This window comes from Dermochelys coriacea, chromosome 1 (genome assembly GCF_009764565.3).
Source record: "Dermochelys coriacea isolate rDerCor1 chromosome 1, rDerCor1.pri.v4, whole genome shotgun sequence".
Classification (NCBI taxonomy): Eukaryota; Metazoa; Chordata; order Testudines; family Dermochelyidae; genus Dermochelys; species Dermochelys coriacea.
In genome coordinates, this window is record NC_050068.2 from 310,362,169 (window position 1) to 310,374,196 (window position 12,028).

A 12,028-nucleotide genomic window follows, 5' to 3' on the forward strand; every position below is an offset into this window, starting at 1 on the left:
TTGTGAAGTGAAGGGGGGGGAAGTTTTCCCAGGGTGGAGTGCTGAGCTGGATCCTCTGGCCACTGAGTTTGAGCAGCCAGATACCAGGGCAATTAGAGGGGCTCAGCGGGGGCTATTAGAATCAGGGAGGATCTGAAGGAGCATTTTGACTATGAGGACCAGTAATGTGTCTTTATGTGATGCATTCAGTCAGGTAATATTTATTTGCTCCCTTAAATGACCCCTGTAATGCTTGCTACCTGAGCTTTAATTGTAGTGTGCAAATGTTCCTGCCTATAGCCACTGTGTTTGAATTTTAACAGCAACTACCATGAGCATGATACAAATAAAGACTTATTTTGTTTCAAATTCTAGACTTTAATTAAAGGATAAAACATATTTTTTGTTGTTGTTGCAAACAGGGGACATGGCAATGAGGAGCAGTCTCTCGGTTCATGCTCTCACACCTGTGTGTAACTCCAGCTTTCATCATGAAACCAGTCTCTAGGGGTGGATTGCAAGGGGTGTTGTGATGGAATGGGAACATGCAAGGAATCTGTTGGGGGAGTTTGTGGAGGGCATGGAATGGTGTTCTGTATTGGCTGCAGGGGGAGTCATGCATACATGCACTCAGATTGCAGCGCTATGTGGGACTTGAGCATCTCTACCTGTCCCTCCAGTATCTTTATCATCCACTCCTGTCCATCCATCATTCGCTTCTGCCCATATCTCCTTTTGAGGCTATCCAGCATGAGTTTTTCATTAATTGTCTCCCTCCATGCTCTTGTTTGGCTGTTGACTGCAGCACTTCTCTAAACATATCCTCCTTACTCCTCCTGGTTCACCTCCTTGTCTGACAGAGGCACTCCGCCAGTGTGTAGGGGTTCTCCTCAAGGGCATATCTGCAAAAACCAAAGAAACAATGAACAGAGACAATACTGGGAGTGCACTCAAAGCTGTGAATCACAAAAGTCAGATACACCTCTTTCTCACTGTCCCTTTGCTAACACACAGCTAAGTGAGAGTCCAAATATGGCGAGTTGGGCAGGGTGGGGGATGGGAAGAGGGAATGGGCAAGAAAGGATGAAGGGTCTGGGTAGTTTCCAAAGAGGGTCACTACATGCAGAAGTGCTGACTTCCCCAGTTCCTGGAGGGGGGGTGCTCAACCCCTGCTCTGCCCCAGGACCCTCCCTCACTCCACCTCTTCCCCCAAGTCCTCACCCTCACCTCACCTCTTCCCAACCCTGCATCCCACTCCATCAGGGAGGAGCTGAACGGCAGGACCCACTGGCAGGCAGGAGGGCTGGGGGAGAGGGGGAGGAACTGATCCATCAAGTTGCCACTATTTCTTTTCTGTGGGTGCTCCAGCCCCACAGCACTCATGGAGTCAGCACCTATGACTACATGTGTCTAGGAAAAGTATTCTGAATACTGGCACATTTTTCGACAGACTGGGGTAATTGAACCCAAGACCTCATTCCTGAGGGTAATTCAAGATGCAAGGATGCATCTCCTGCATGTGTGTAGCTTCAGACTGGGTCCAATTGCTGCTTGCCTGTGTGTTATTTTGGTCCCTGCAGAAATAATTGCCAGTTGGCACAGTAAAGTTTCCTACAGCGGGGGAAGCAAGGCAGCTGTACCAAGGAACCTTCAGCAGAGAATTGCAGAGTACCTACACAAAAGTTTCCTAGAGATCTCTATGCAACCTGGTGTACAGTAACAAACTTTTCCACCAGGCTCCCACTGCATAGCTGCATAGACTCTGTTGGCAGTTTCTATCCCTTATCCCTCCCCTACCATATGACTGTGCAGTATCAAACCAAAGTGCATACTTACCAGAGATTGTCTCTCCTGCTTCATGAGCACCAGAACTGGAGTGCTGGGGCTAGCTAGACCCCTCCAGAATCGAAAGTAGGTCCTGGTTTGATACACCATCAGCCAACCCTGTCACATGTCCCACATCCTCCTCCAACTCCACTTCCTCATCCACCACTTTGTCCTCATGGTTGACTCAACTAGCAGTTGCCTCTAGTCCCCCTGAAGTATCCACAGGTCTCTTGGCAGTGGTGGTAGGGTCACCACTGAGGATGGCATGCAGCTCCTCATAGAAGTGGCATGTTTTCAGCTCTGCACCAGAGTGATGGTTATCCTCCCTTGCCTTCTGGTATGCCAGCCTCAGCTCCTTGGCCTTAGCACAGCATTGCTGTGTGTCCCTTTCGTGCTCCTGCTCCTGCATGCCATGAGCAATCTGCCCATGGATATCAGAGCTCCTACAGCTTGAGAGACTCTGTGATTGCACAACCTTCCATCTCCATGGACCCAACAGATCCAACAGCTCCAGTGTACTCCATGTGGGAGTGTGTCTGTTGCGGAAAGCCAGCATGATCAGCTGGGAAGATCCTGTGAGAACAGTCCATGTCAAGAAAACAGACCTTTAAACAGCAGAGGGACATATACCTGCGTACCTGAAGGGCAACGGAGTTCAAACTGCTGACCAGAGCAGTTATGATGTGCATTGTGGGATACCTCCTGGAAGCCAGTTAGGGTGACATAAGCAAGGGCACTGTCTACACTGACACTGCATCATTCTAACTATGTCGCAAAAAGCTCTATGCCACTCATCGAGGTGGTTTTATTTTGTCGGCATATAAGGGAATTTAAATTGGCTGGAGGAACATTTTTATCTATACAAGAGCTGACTTTTGTCGACAAACTGTGTAGTGTTGACAAGGCCTTAGTGTGGCATAACAGTGTCCACACACAGCTTTGGGTGGGGTGGCTGGTATGCTTTAAATTCACACCCGAGCTTTTTTTACACTAATTTCCCTGTGCAGACAAGGATTAAGTTTCCCCTTTTTTTATTTGCTGAAGTTGGAATGTATAACATTTTGTCCAAATTGAACTGTTGGGCCAGAGTCACTAGTAAACTCTGGTTGCGTTGTGCTCCTCAGTGATCCAAAGCATCTAAAAATACAGTTTAACTCACCAGTTAATTTGTGTTTTTGGTTGCTTTGCATCAACAATGAAGTGCAAGCAGCCCAAGAGTGCCAGGACTCTGGCCCTCCATCTTTCACTTACCTCCTCTTTGTTCCTGCAGAGATGGCATATCTGTGGTGGCATTATCACCAGATAACAAGACACCATTATTGCATCTCAATGAAGGTTAAGGCAGCCACATCTCATCATTTTTTTATGGAAATAGTGGATCACAGACCTTCAGCCTAAGGGTATGGCTACACTACGAAATTAGGTCAATTTTATAGAAGTCAATTTTTAGAAACCAATTTTATACAGTTGATTGCGTATGGTCACACTAAGCGCATTAAGTCGGCAGAGTGTGTCCTCACTACAGTGACTAGCATCAACTTACAGAGTAGTGCACTGTGGGTAACTATCCCACAGTTCCTGCAGTCTCTGCTGCCCATTGGAATTCTGGGTTAAGCTCCCAATGCCTGATGGGGCAAAAACATTGTTGTGGGTGGTTTTGGGCACGTCGTCAGCCCCCCCCCCCACCGTGAAAACAACGGCAGACAATCGTTTTGCACCTTTTTTCCTGGGTTACCCGTGCAGACGCCATACCACAGCAAGCATGGAGCCTGCTCAGCTCACCATCACCATACGTCTCCCGGGGGCTGCTGGCAGACACAGTACTGCATTGCTACATAGCAGCAGCTCCTTGCCTTCATGGCAGATGGTGCAGTAGGACCGATAGCCGTCATACGTCTCCTGGGTACTCCTGGCAGACCTCAGTGAGGTTGATCAGGAGCACCTGGACAGACATGGCTATTCTCCTCTTAGAGCACCCAATGGAAGCCAGAGACTCCAGGTCATTTTCTTCTTTAAGTTTCATCTCATGGAGCTTCAGTCCTGCCTGAAATATCATGTGAGCTGGAGGCTTCTGCCTCAGGCTGGTCTCCCAGCCAGCAGCACTGCACGGTCACACCTACCCAAGCCTACCCCTTGCACCCATGGCTCATGAAGCCTGGACAGTAGTAAGGAGCCATTCAACTATAGGCTAAGCAAGTACAGAATGGTGGTAGAATGTGCCTTTGGACGTTTAAAAGCTCGCTTGCACTCTTTGCTGACTAGGTCAGACCTCAGCGCAACCAACATTCCTATTGTTATTGCTGCTTGCTGTGTGCTCCATAGTATCTGTGAGAGTAAGCGGGAGACATTTATGGTGGGGTGGGAGGTTGAGGCAAATCGCCTGGCATCCAGTTTTGAGCAGCCAGACACCAGGGCAATTAGAAGAGCACAACAAGGCATGCTGCGCATCAGAGAGGCTTTGAAAACCAGTTTCATGACTGGTCAGGCTTCGGTGTGACAGTGTTTCTCCTTGATGCAAACCAGCTCACTTTGTTGATTTTAATTCCCTGTAAGCCAACCACCCTCCCCCTTTCAATTACAGCTGGCAAAGGAAATAAAGTCATTATTGTTTTGAAACCATGCATTCTTTCTTTATTAATTAAAAAAAAGAGCTAACGGACAAGGTAGCCTGGGTGGGGTGGGGGAGGAGGGAAGGACAAGGCCACATTGATTATTGTAGCCACACTAAAAATCAAACTGTTTGAATGCCAGCCTTCTGTTGCTTGGGCCATCCTCTGGAGTGGAGTGGCGTGGCTGAGTGTCTGGAACCCCCACCCCGACCCGCGTTCTTGAGCGTCTGGGTGAGGAGGCTATGGAACATGGGGAGGAGGGTAGGCAGTTATATAGTGGATGCAGTGGGGATCTGTGCTCTTGTTGGCTTTCCTGCAGCTCCAACAGACGCTTTATCATGTCCATTTGCTCCCCCATTAATCTCAGCACCGCGACCTGCTTCCGCTCTTTGCGATCACTTAATTCTTTCCTGGCCTCTGCCACTGAATACCTCCATGCATTAAGCTGTGCCCTATCAGTGCAGGAGGACTGCATGAGCTCGGAAAACATGTCATTGCGAGTGCGTTTTTTTTGTCTTCTAATCTGCGATAACCTCAGGGACGGAGATGATAGGGGGAGTATAGAAACATTCTACGGTCTATGATTCTGGGGGGACTGCATGGTCACCTGTGCTGCTGAGTGCTGCTGAGTTCGCCACGCTGACCAAACAGGAAATTAAATTAAAAAGTTACCGGGGCTTTTCCTGTGTACCTTGCTAGTGCATCGGAGTTCAAAGTGCTGTCCAGTGTGGTCACAATGGAGCACTCTGGGATGGCTCCTGAAGGCCAATACCATCGATTTGTGTCCGCACTACCCCAAATTCAACCCAGCAAGGTCAATTTTAGCGCTACTCCCTTCTTTGGGGAGGAGTACAGAAGTAGATTTTAAGAGCCCTTTAGGTCGACAGAATGGGGTTGGTTATATAGACGCAGTCATTTTTAAATCAACCTAACATGGCTAAATTTGACCTAACCCCATAGTGTAGACCAGGCCTTACCATCGTTATTTTTTTCAGCCTGGTCCTGCACTCAGAATCTCACTTGAATGGGATTCCACGCAGGCGCAAGCATCTGCCCCACAATTCTCTGGAGGGATCAGGGCCTTTCATTATAGACTTTTCAGGACAAGGAACATGCCTTTTGTGTGTGTTTGTACAGTGCCCAGAACAGATTGTACAGTACCCGTTTGGGAATTTAGAAGGCTACCACAACAAAAATAATCAACAGTATATTAACTTCCCTTTTGCACATGTGAATCAGCTATTTATGCAAATGGAAAAAAGAGAGGCAAACGAATGATAATCTTGGGTTTTCCCACTGAATTTGAATTGTTTACCTCCTGTTTACCAGCCACGGACAATAATTGCTCTCTATATCAGATGTCACGCAGACAACAGAGCTGTGAATGACTTTAACAATCAAGATTTCCCTCTTTGTCTGGTTTTCTGAACCGAGTTTCTTTGTGTTGGGCTGAGGTCTTAGCCACGATCAGTGTAATTCCATTGCACAAGTCTAACGAGCTCATATTACTTCTTCCATAAAGGGAGTGATCTGCCACGTGTTAGCCAGCATTACAGCTAAATCCAGTGCCCACATCTCCCAACATCCACTGCAAGAAGTATGTCCTTTTTAACTAAAAGAGTGTATAATTTAAAGAGCATCTTGTTATGACCCACTTTTGTTTTTAATATGATCAGATACAAGAAAATGGAATTAATAGTCAGATTTGGATTAAAAAACCCACAATTTTGCATTCCATCTGTTCTCCTTGACAACAACTCCCTACACTGGTGTGAAGAAGATTTCAAGACTGAAGTAGCCAATATCATAATCCATTCTGGGCTATTATGTGAATATATTGAACATTTAAGTATTTTCTTATTAGAGATTGCAAGAAGATCATGTTCTGATCTGAGAAAACGACAAAAAAAGAAAACACAGCATATCATACTTACATACAGAGTTCTAAGTGAACTTTGACCTGGACCTTGAATTGCATAAATTAACAGATATGAACACTGACATGTTTCTCTAACAGGATAAAAAAAATGAAAGCACTTGAGTTAACACCAAACTCCTAGATCACATATAAAGTCTCATTTTTTTAATCTGTTTCTTAGACTGAGTAATAGGCTGTGTGATATATAGTAAGTTCATTAACAACCTTTTTACACTGCTAATAGTGCTAATAGCTAATGACCCATAAAAGCAACACTCAGCTTCTTCAGATGGATTCATTGTAAATTTAGCTTTAATTTGTTTAGACCTGAATGAGAAGCTGCTGCCTTAGTTCTTTACTACAGCTGTTGCAATTAACAGAAGTATCACACTGTGCATACATGGCTGATTGCATGGTATATATATCTACAGAGCATTTACACTGCATACCTATTCATCACAGAATGTTATATCCTTTCATAAGTATAATAATGTCCTGACTCTGAAAAATACTCATGGACTTCAAAGTGCCAGCATTGGCTGTACTATACAGATTCAGGGACAAATTCTGAAAGAGACCCTAAGCATTTGCACATGTAAAACTGCACCTGTAATTTTAGAGACTGCCTGGGAATATTTGGCCTGCAATGTACTTGTTTCCTCATTTTCAAATTTTGCTTAATTGTAATTTATCATGTCACGTCTTCATATGGTTGTTTTATTAGGTTTAACTACTTATCCACCAGGATATTAAACTTTTGAAATATGCATAGTATTCCTTTTCAAAAATATATGTATTCGTAGACCCAGTTCTGCCCCTACTGAAGTCAGTAGCAAAACTTAATATTTAAATTCCCACTAAAAATCACCCTTTTAATAAAACACCCATTTTATTCATTATTAGCTAACCTCTTAAAAATGTGACTGAAAACTTTACATGTAAGTAATACAGTAAATTTCTCTCTACTGCATATTGATACTCCACTACTGCAAAGAAATAGCATATAGTACTTGTATAACTCAGATTATAACAACAGTGAAAAAGTAAAAGTTTGTGATATGGAAGATAAGGCCCAACAGAACATCCAAATTGATTGAGATACATTGTTTCAGACTGCTTGGAGAACTATGAGGAATGATAGAGAAAGGACCAAAAACCTATTTCACTTTCCCAGATGTCTTGTAAAGTAGGATAAATTATCTATCCCAGAAAGCATCTGGTTCAGCTATCCAGTCCAGCTTCCACTGACATCAATAGACATTTTTCCATTGACTTTAATGGGAGTTGGTTGAGCCTCAAGTAAAAAGAGTGCTGACTATATAAACTTGCTAAAAATTCTGCTCATATAAGAACATATAATGATGTAGTTACTGGAACATTATTATGTTAACACCAGTTTTTAAATGCCCCAACCAGTTTAGGGCCCCATTGTTCTAGACGCTGTTCAGATCTAGTAAGAGACAGTCCTTGCCGCAGGGAGTTTATAAGGCTAGTCTGAAACAAATTGCAACAGGTGGGTGAACAAAGGGGGAGATTTTATATATTCAAGTTTACATATCAAGGCAAATACAAGCAAATGTTTTATTACTTTAAAAGCCTATCTTGAAATACTATATGTGTTGATTTTGTTATCAACAAGCCTAGAAAACGGCCGGTGTCATGATGAACTGCTACTTTCAATAAAGTACCATTTCAAAACCAAACAAAATAAATGCTAGTTTCCTGCTTACTCCAAAATATTTAAGAAGTTTCAACAATTCAGCCAAATGAAGTAATGCAAATTAATGCTGGGTCATGCGTTTCCCTTTTTGAACAAAAAACAGTATACAGATCCCTCGTAGTCAATTGTCTCCTTCCTGCGCAGTTATTTTTTTCTAACCAGAGGGTCCAGAGCATTTTTGTTTATCCAACAGCACTAGCTTCCAGACACAGGACTCCTGCTTCAGTATTGTCTGCAGCAGCTATAGCTGCCCAGACGAGCAGCCTTGGTTCTAATAATACCCTCCAGGTTCTTTCTGAGATTGTAAGATCTTCAGGACAGAAATTATGACTACTTCTATGGGCTTGTCTTCACATACAGCATTGCAGCACTTCAGTGAAGACACTACTACACTGACAGGCGAGATCTTCTCCCATCAGTGTAGTTAATCCTCTGCCTCGAGAGAAGCTCCCCATTGACATAGCACTGGGGTGCGGGGGTTTAGGTTGGTATGATTATGTTGCTCAGGGGTGTAGATTTTTCACATCCCATGAGCGACACAGTTATACCAATATAGGTCTGTAGTGTAGACCTGGCCTAAGTTTATACAGGGCCTAAAACAACATCACTTTGTGTTAGTAAATATTATTACCCCAACTTTACAGAAGGGGAAATTGAGGCACAGAAAGGCAAGGTGATTTGCGGCCTAGTTATCCCATCTGGAGCATGGCATGCATTGGACGAAAACAGTTGCCAGTTACACATAAGCCTCTGAAATGAGTATAAAATATGAGAAAACTGCTACTGTCTGTTCCTGGAGAAATGATGCCATTTTAGGAACTCTGTAGAAAAGGTGGGTATGATCAGGGCTTAGTGCCTTACCCAGCCTCATCCTCTGTAAGAGCAGTATTAACTTGCTCCTTTGCCAGCATAAATTAGAGCTGCCCTGTGGCCACTCTACTTTACATCAAGAGTCAGTCTGACCCACAGCTATCTCCAAGTTCGAAGTAGTCGTAGACTCTCCAAGGCACAAGAATTTGGCATTGCTGAAAATTCAGCCCACAGTCTTCATGGAGGGTCAGCTCTGAATGGCTGGAAGCTCTGCTATGAATATGATTATGTTTACGGTACTATGTTACTGAGTATGTGTTACTGAATATTTTTGGATCATCTGTGTCCATACATGGATTTCTGACATGTGAGCCAAACATCATTCCAGGACTGACAGGTGTCACAGCAGATATACCATTTGTGCAGGGAGGGTTCTGTACATTAGGACTGGCAAAAACAAAAAAACCCACAAAAGTGATCATGCTCTTGTTTTCCTTTTTTTGCTGCAATTCCAAACAGCTCTGCTCTGCACATTAAATGTGGGAGTCAGCCAAACACCACTTCTCTTACACCCGTGGCTCTCAAACCATTGTATTGGTGACCCTTTTCACACAGCAAACCTCTGAGTTCGATCCCCTCCACCCCTCACTTATAAATTAAAAACACTTTTTAAATATATTTGACACTGCTACAAATGCTGGAGGTGAAGCAGGGTTTGGGGGGGGTGGAGGCTGACAGCTCGCGACCTCCCACGTACTATCCGTGCAACCCCCTGAGTGGTCATGCCCCCCACCCCCAGTTTGAGAAACTCTGTCTTAAACCTTGGCTTTGCGTCACCTGTTGCACGTTCCATTATCCTCCCGTGTAACATGCTTGGACTGTCGGCCTGTGGCTGCCGCCGCCATCTGCGACCCCAGGCTCTGTGCTATGGTGTGCGATGGAGAGCAGCCATAGCTAACCCTACTGAGGGTGAAGACCAAGTACTGTGCTGTGACTGCTTTTGCAATCAACACTGCATAAGCACTGCTTCTGCCTCATACCGCACCATCCACCCCCAGCGAAACCCCATTCCCAGGGAGCGGCCCACAGAGCCCATGGGATCAGAGGGTGGAGTTTAGACTTCCCTGGCTTGGCATCACTTTTGCAATGCCAAAAGATGGGTGGTGCCGCAGAAAAGAAAGCCGTCATCCACGTATAAGAACAGAGGAATGGCCATACTGGGGCAGACCAAAGGTCCATCCAGCCCAGGGTCCTGTCTTCCGACAGTGGCCAGTGCCAGAGGGAAGGAACAGAACAGGCAATCACCAAGGGCAGGGCCGTCCCTAGCTATTTTGGTGTCCTAGGCAGCCCCCCCAATAGGGGGGTTGTGTGTGGGGCCCCAGGCCTCCGTGGGGGATGGGGGCTGGCCACTTCCTGCGGAAAGTGCAGTGACTCGGCCCCAGCTTGCTCCACTCCCCTGACTCCCAGCCACACCTCCGGCAAGTGCTGGGGGGCAGTTCCCCCCTCCCCCCAAGCCTGGGAGCCAGAGGAGCGGAGCAGGCTGGGGCCGGGTCACTCCACTTCCCGCAGAAAGTGGCCAGCCTCCCATCCCCCACAGAGGCCTGGGGCCAGCCCCCCCGCTCTCCCCCGTGGAGGCCTGGGGCCTCACACAGACCTCCCCCACCCGCCCTGCGGAGGCCTGGGGCCCAGGCTACTCTGCTCCCCTGGCTCCCAGGCTTGGGGGGAAACCACCCCGCAGCACTTGCTGGTGGCATAGCTGGGAGCCAGGGGAGCGGAGCAGGCTGGGGCCAGGTCGTTCCACTTACCACGCAGCGACTGCAGGGTCAGGCCTGGCAGCAATCTTCAGGGGAGTGGGGCAAGGGCTGGGAAAGCACTGGAGCAGGTCCTGGAGCAGCACGCAGCTGCGCAGGGTACCAGGAAATATGGTGCCCCAAAGTTCCTGGTGCCCTATGCAGCTGCGTGTTTTGCGTATGGGTAAGGATGGCCCTGACCAAAAGATCCATCCTCTGCCGCCCACTCCCAGTCTGTGGCAAACAGAGGCTACGGACACCATCCCTGCCCATCTTGGCTAATAGCCATTGATCGACCTATCCTCCATGAATTTATCTGGTTCTTTTTTTAACCCTATTATAGTCTTGGCCTTCACAACATAATAACCAGTATCATTATTAGTCTTTTCAGATCTTTAGTTTGCCCTATTACCATCTAGGTTTCCTTTTTCGACTCTAGTATTTGCTGAAGCCATAAAGCCAGTGATGTCTGCCAAGAAGCAACTTCAAAACAGGAGGCTATATAAAATCATCAGTACCAGCTCTCCATCATTGCCACACATTTGCCAACATTAGCCTCAGTAAATAGCAATGGTTAGCATATTTATTCAAGAGCAAATAAAAACCACTGGCCAAATTCTTCCCGCTACATCCCTAACAATACCATTTGCTCTAATAGGGCTGTATGGATGCGAGTAAAGAAACTAGTTCTACATTTTGTATTGGCTGATTCCATAATTCAGTGAACAGATTCAAATAATTTCTGTATTTTATTTTATTCTGTGTATATTATATTATTTTTGATAAACTTTAACAAACAATTTTAAAAAAAAAACATGTTACGTGCCCAGATTATTACCTACATGCTATGTAATTTCTTTATGGGGTCTTTTTAAAAAGCCAAAATATGCCTTCCACTAAATTGATAAGTATAGGGGAAAGCTAACAAGGGGCTGGCTTGCTTGTTTTCTCTGGTTAAACCTAGGGGAAAGTAATTGCTACCTAGGGTGTTATACAACCTAAATAAATGGTTTGTTTGTACTCTAGAAATCCATCTTGTTTTGTTTTCTTAGAATATTTTTGACACAAATTGCTTTCTGCTGCAGTATCACTTAGTTCCATGGATGCTTTTGAACATTTTTGTCTAGAGGACTATTAATTATTATTATTATTTGAAAAGAAAATGACATCTTTCAATCTTTGAGATTACGTCTTTCAAGTCCCCGGAGGGATTCTATGGGTCTGACTACACTGGCATGCATACTTGCGTACTAGGCCATGTACCTGCTTGCACAAATTCCCAATATCTGCACTGACTGTCCACTTATGGTATGCTGGACATGGGTATAATGCTAGCTAAAAGTCTATACCCACGTCCACATTGGCATTGTTGTTA

At 45.3% G+C, this 12,028-nt stretch overlaps 1 protein-coding gene across 1 annotated transcript in view; it reads right to left on the bottom strand.

The window, feature by feature from the left end:
* AASS (aminoadipate-semialdehyde synthase) overlaps window positions 1-9,768 on the bottom strand; it is a 101,569-nt gene extending 91,801 nt beyond the window's left edge. Inside the window, 1 exon segment of the mRNA XM_043507694.1 lies at window positions 9,701-9,768. Coding sequence (XP_043363629.1) covers window positions 9,701-9,768 — 68 coding nt within the window.
* Window positions 9,769-12,028: the final 2,260 nt, after the last annotated feature.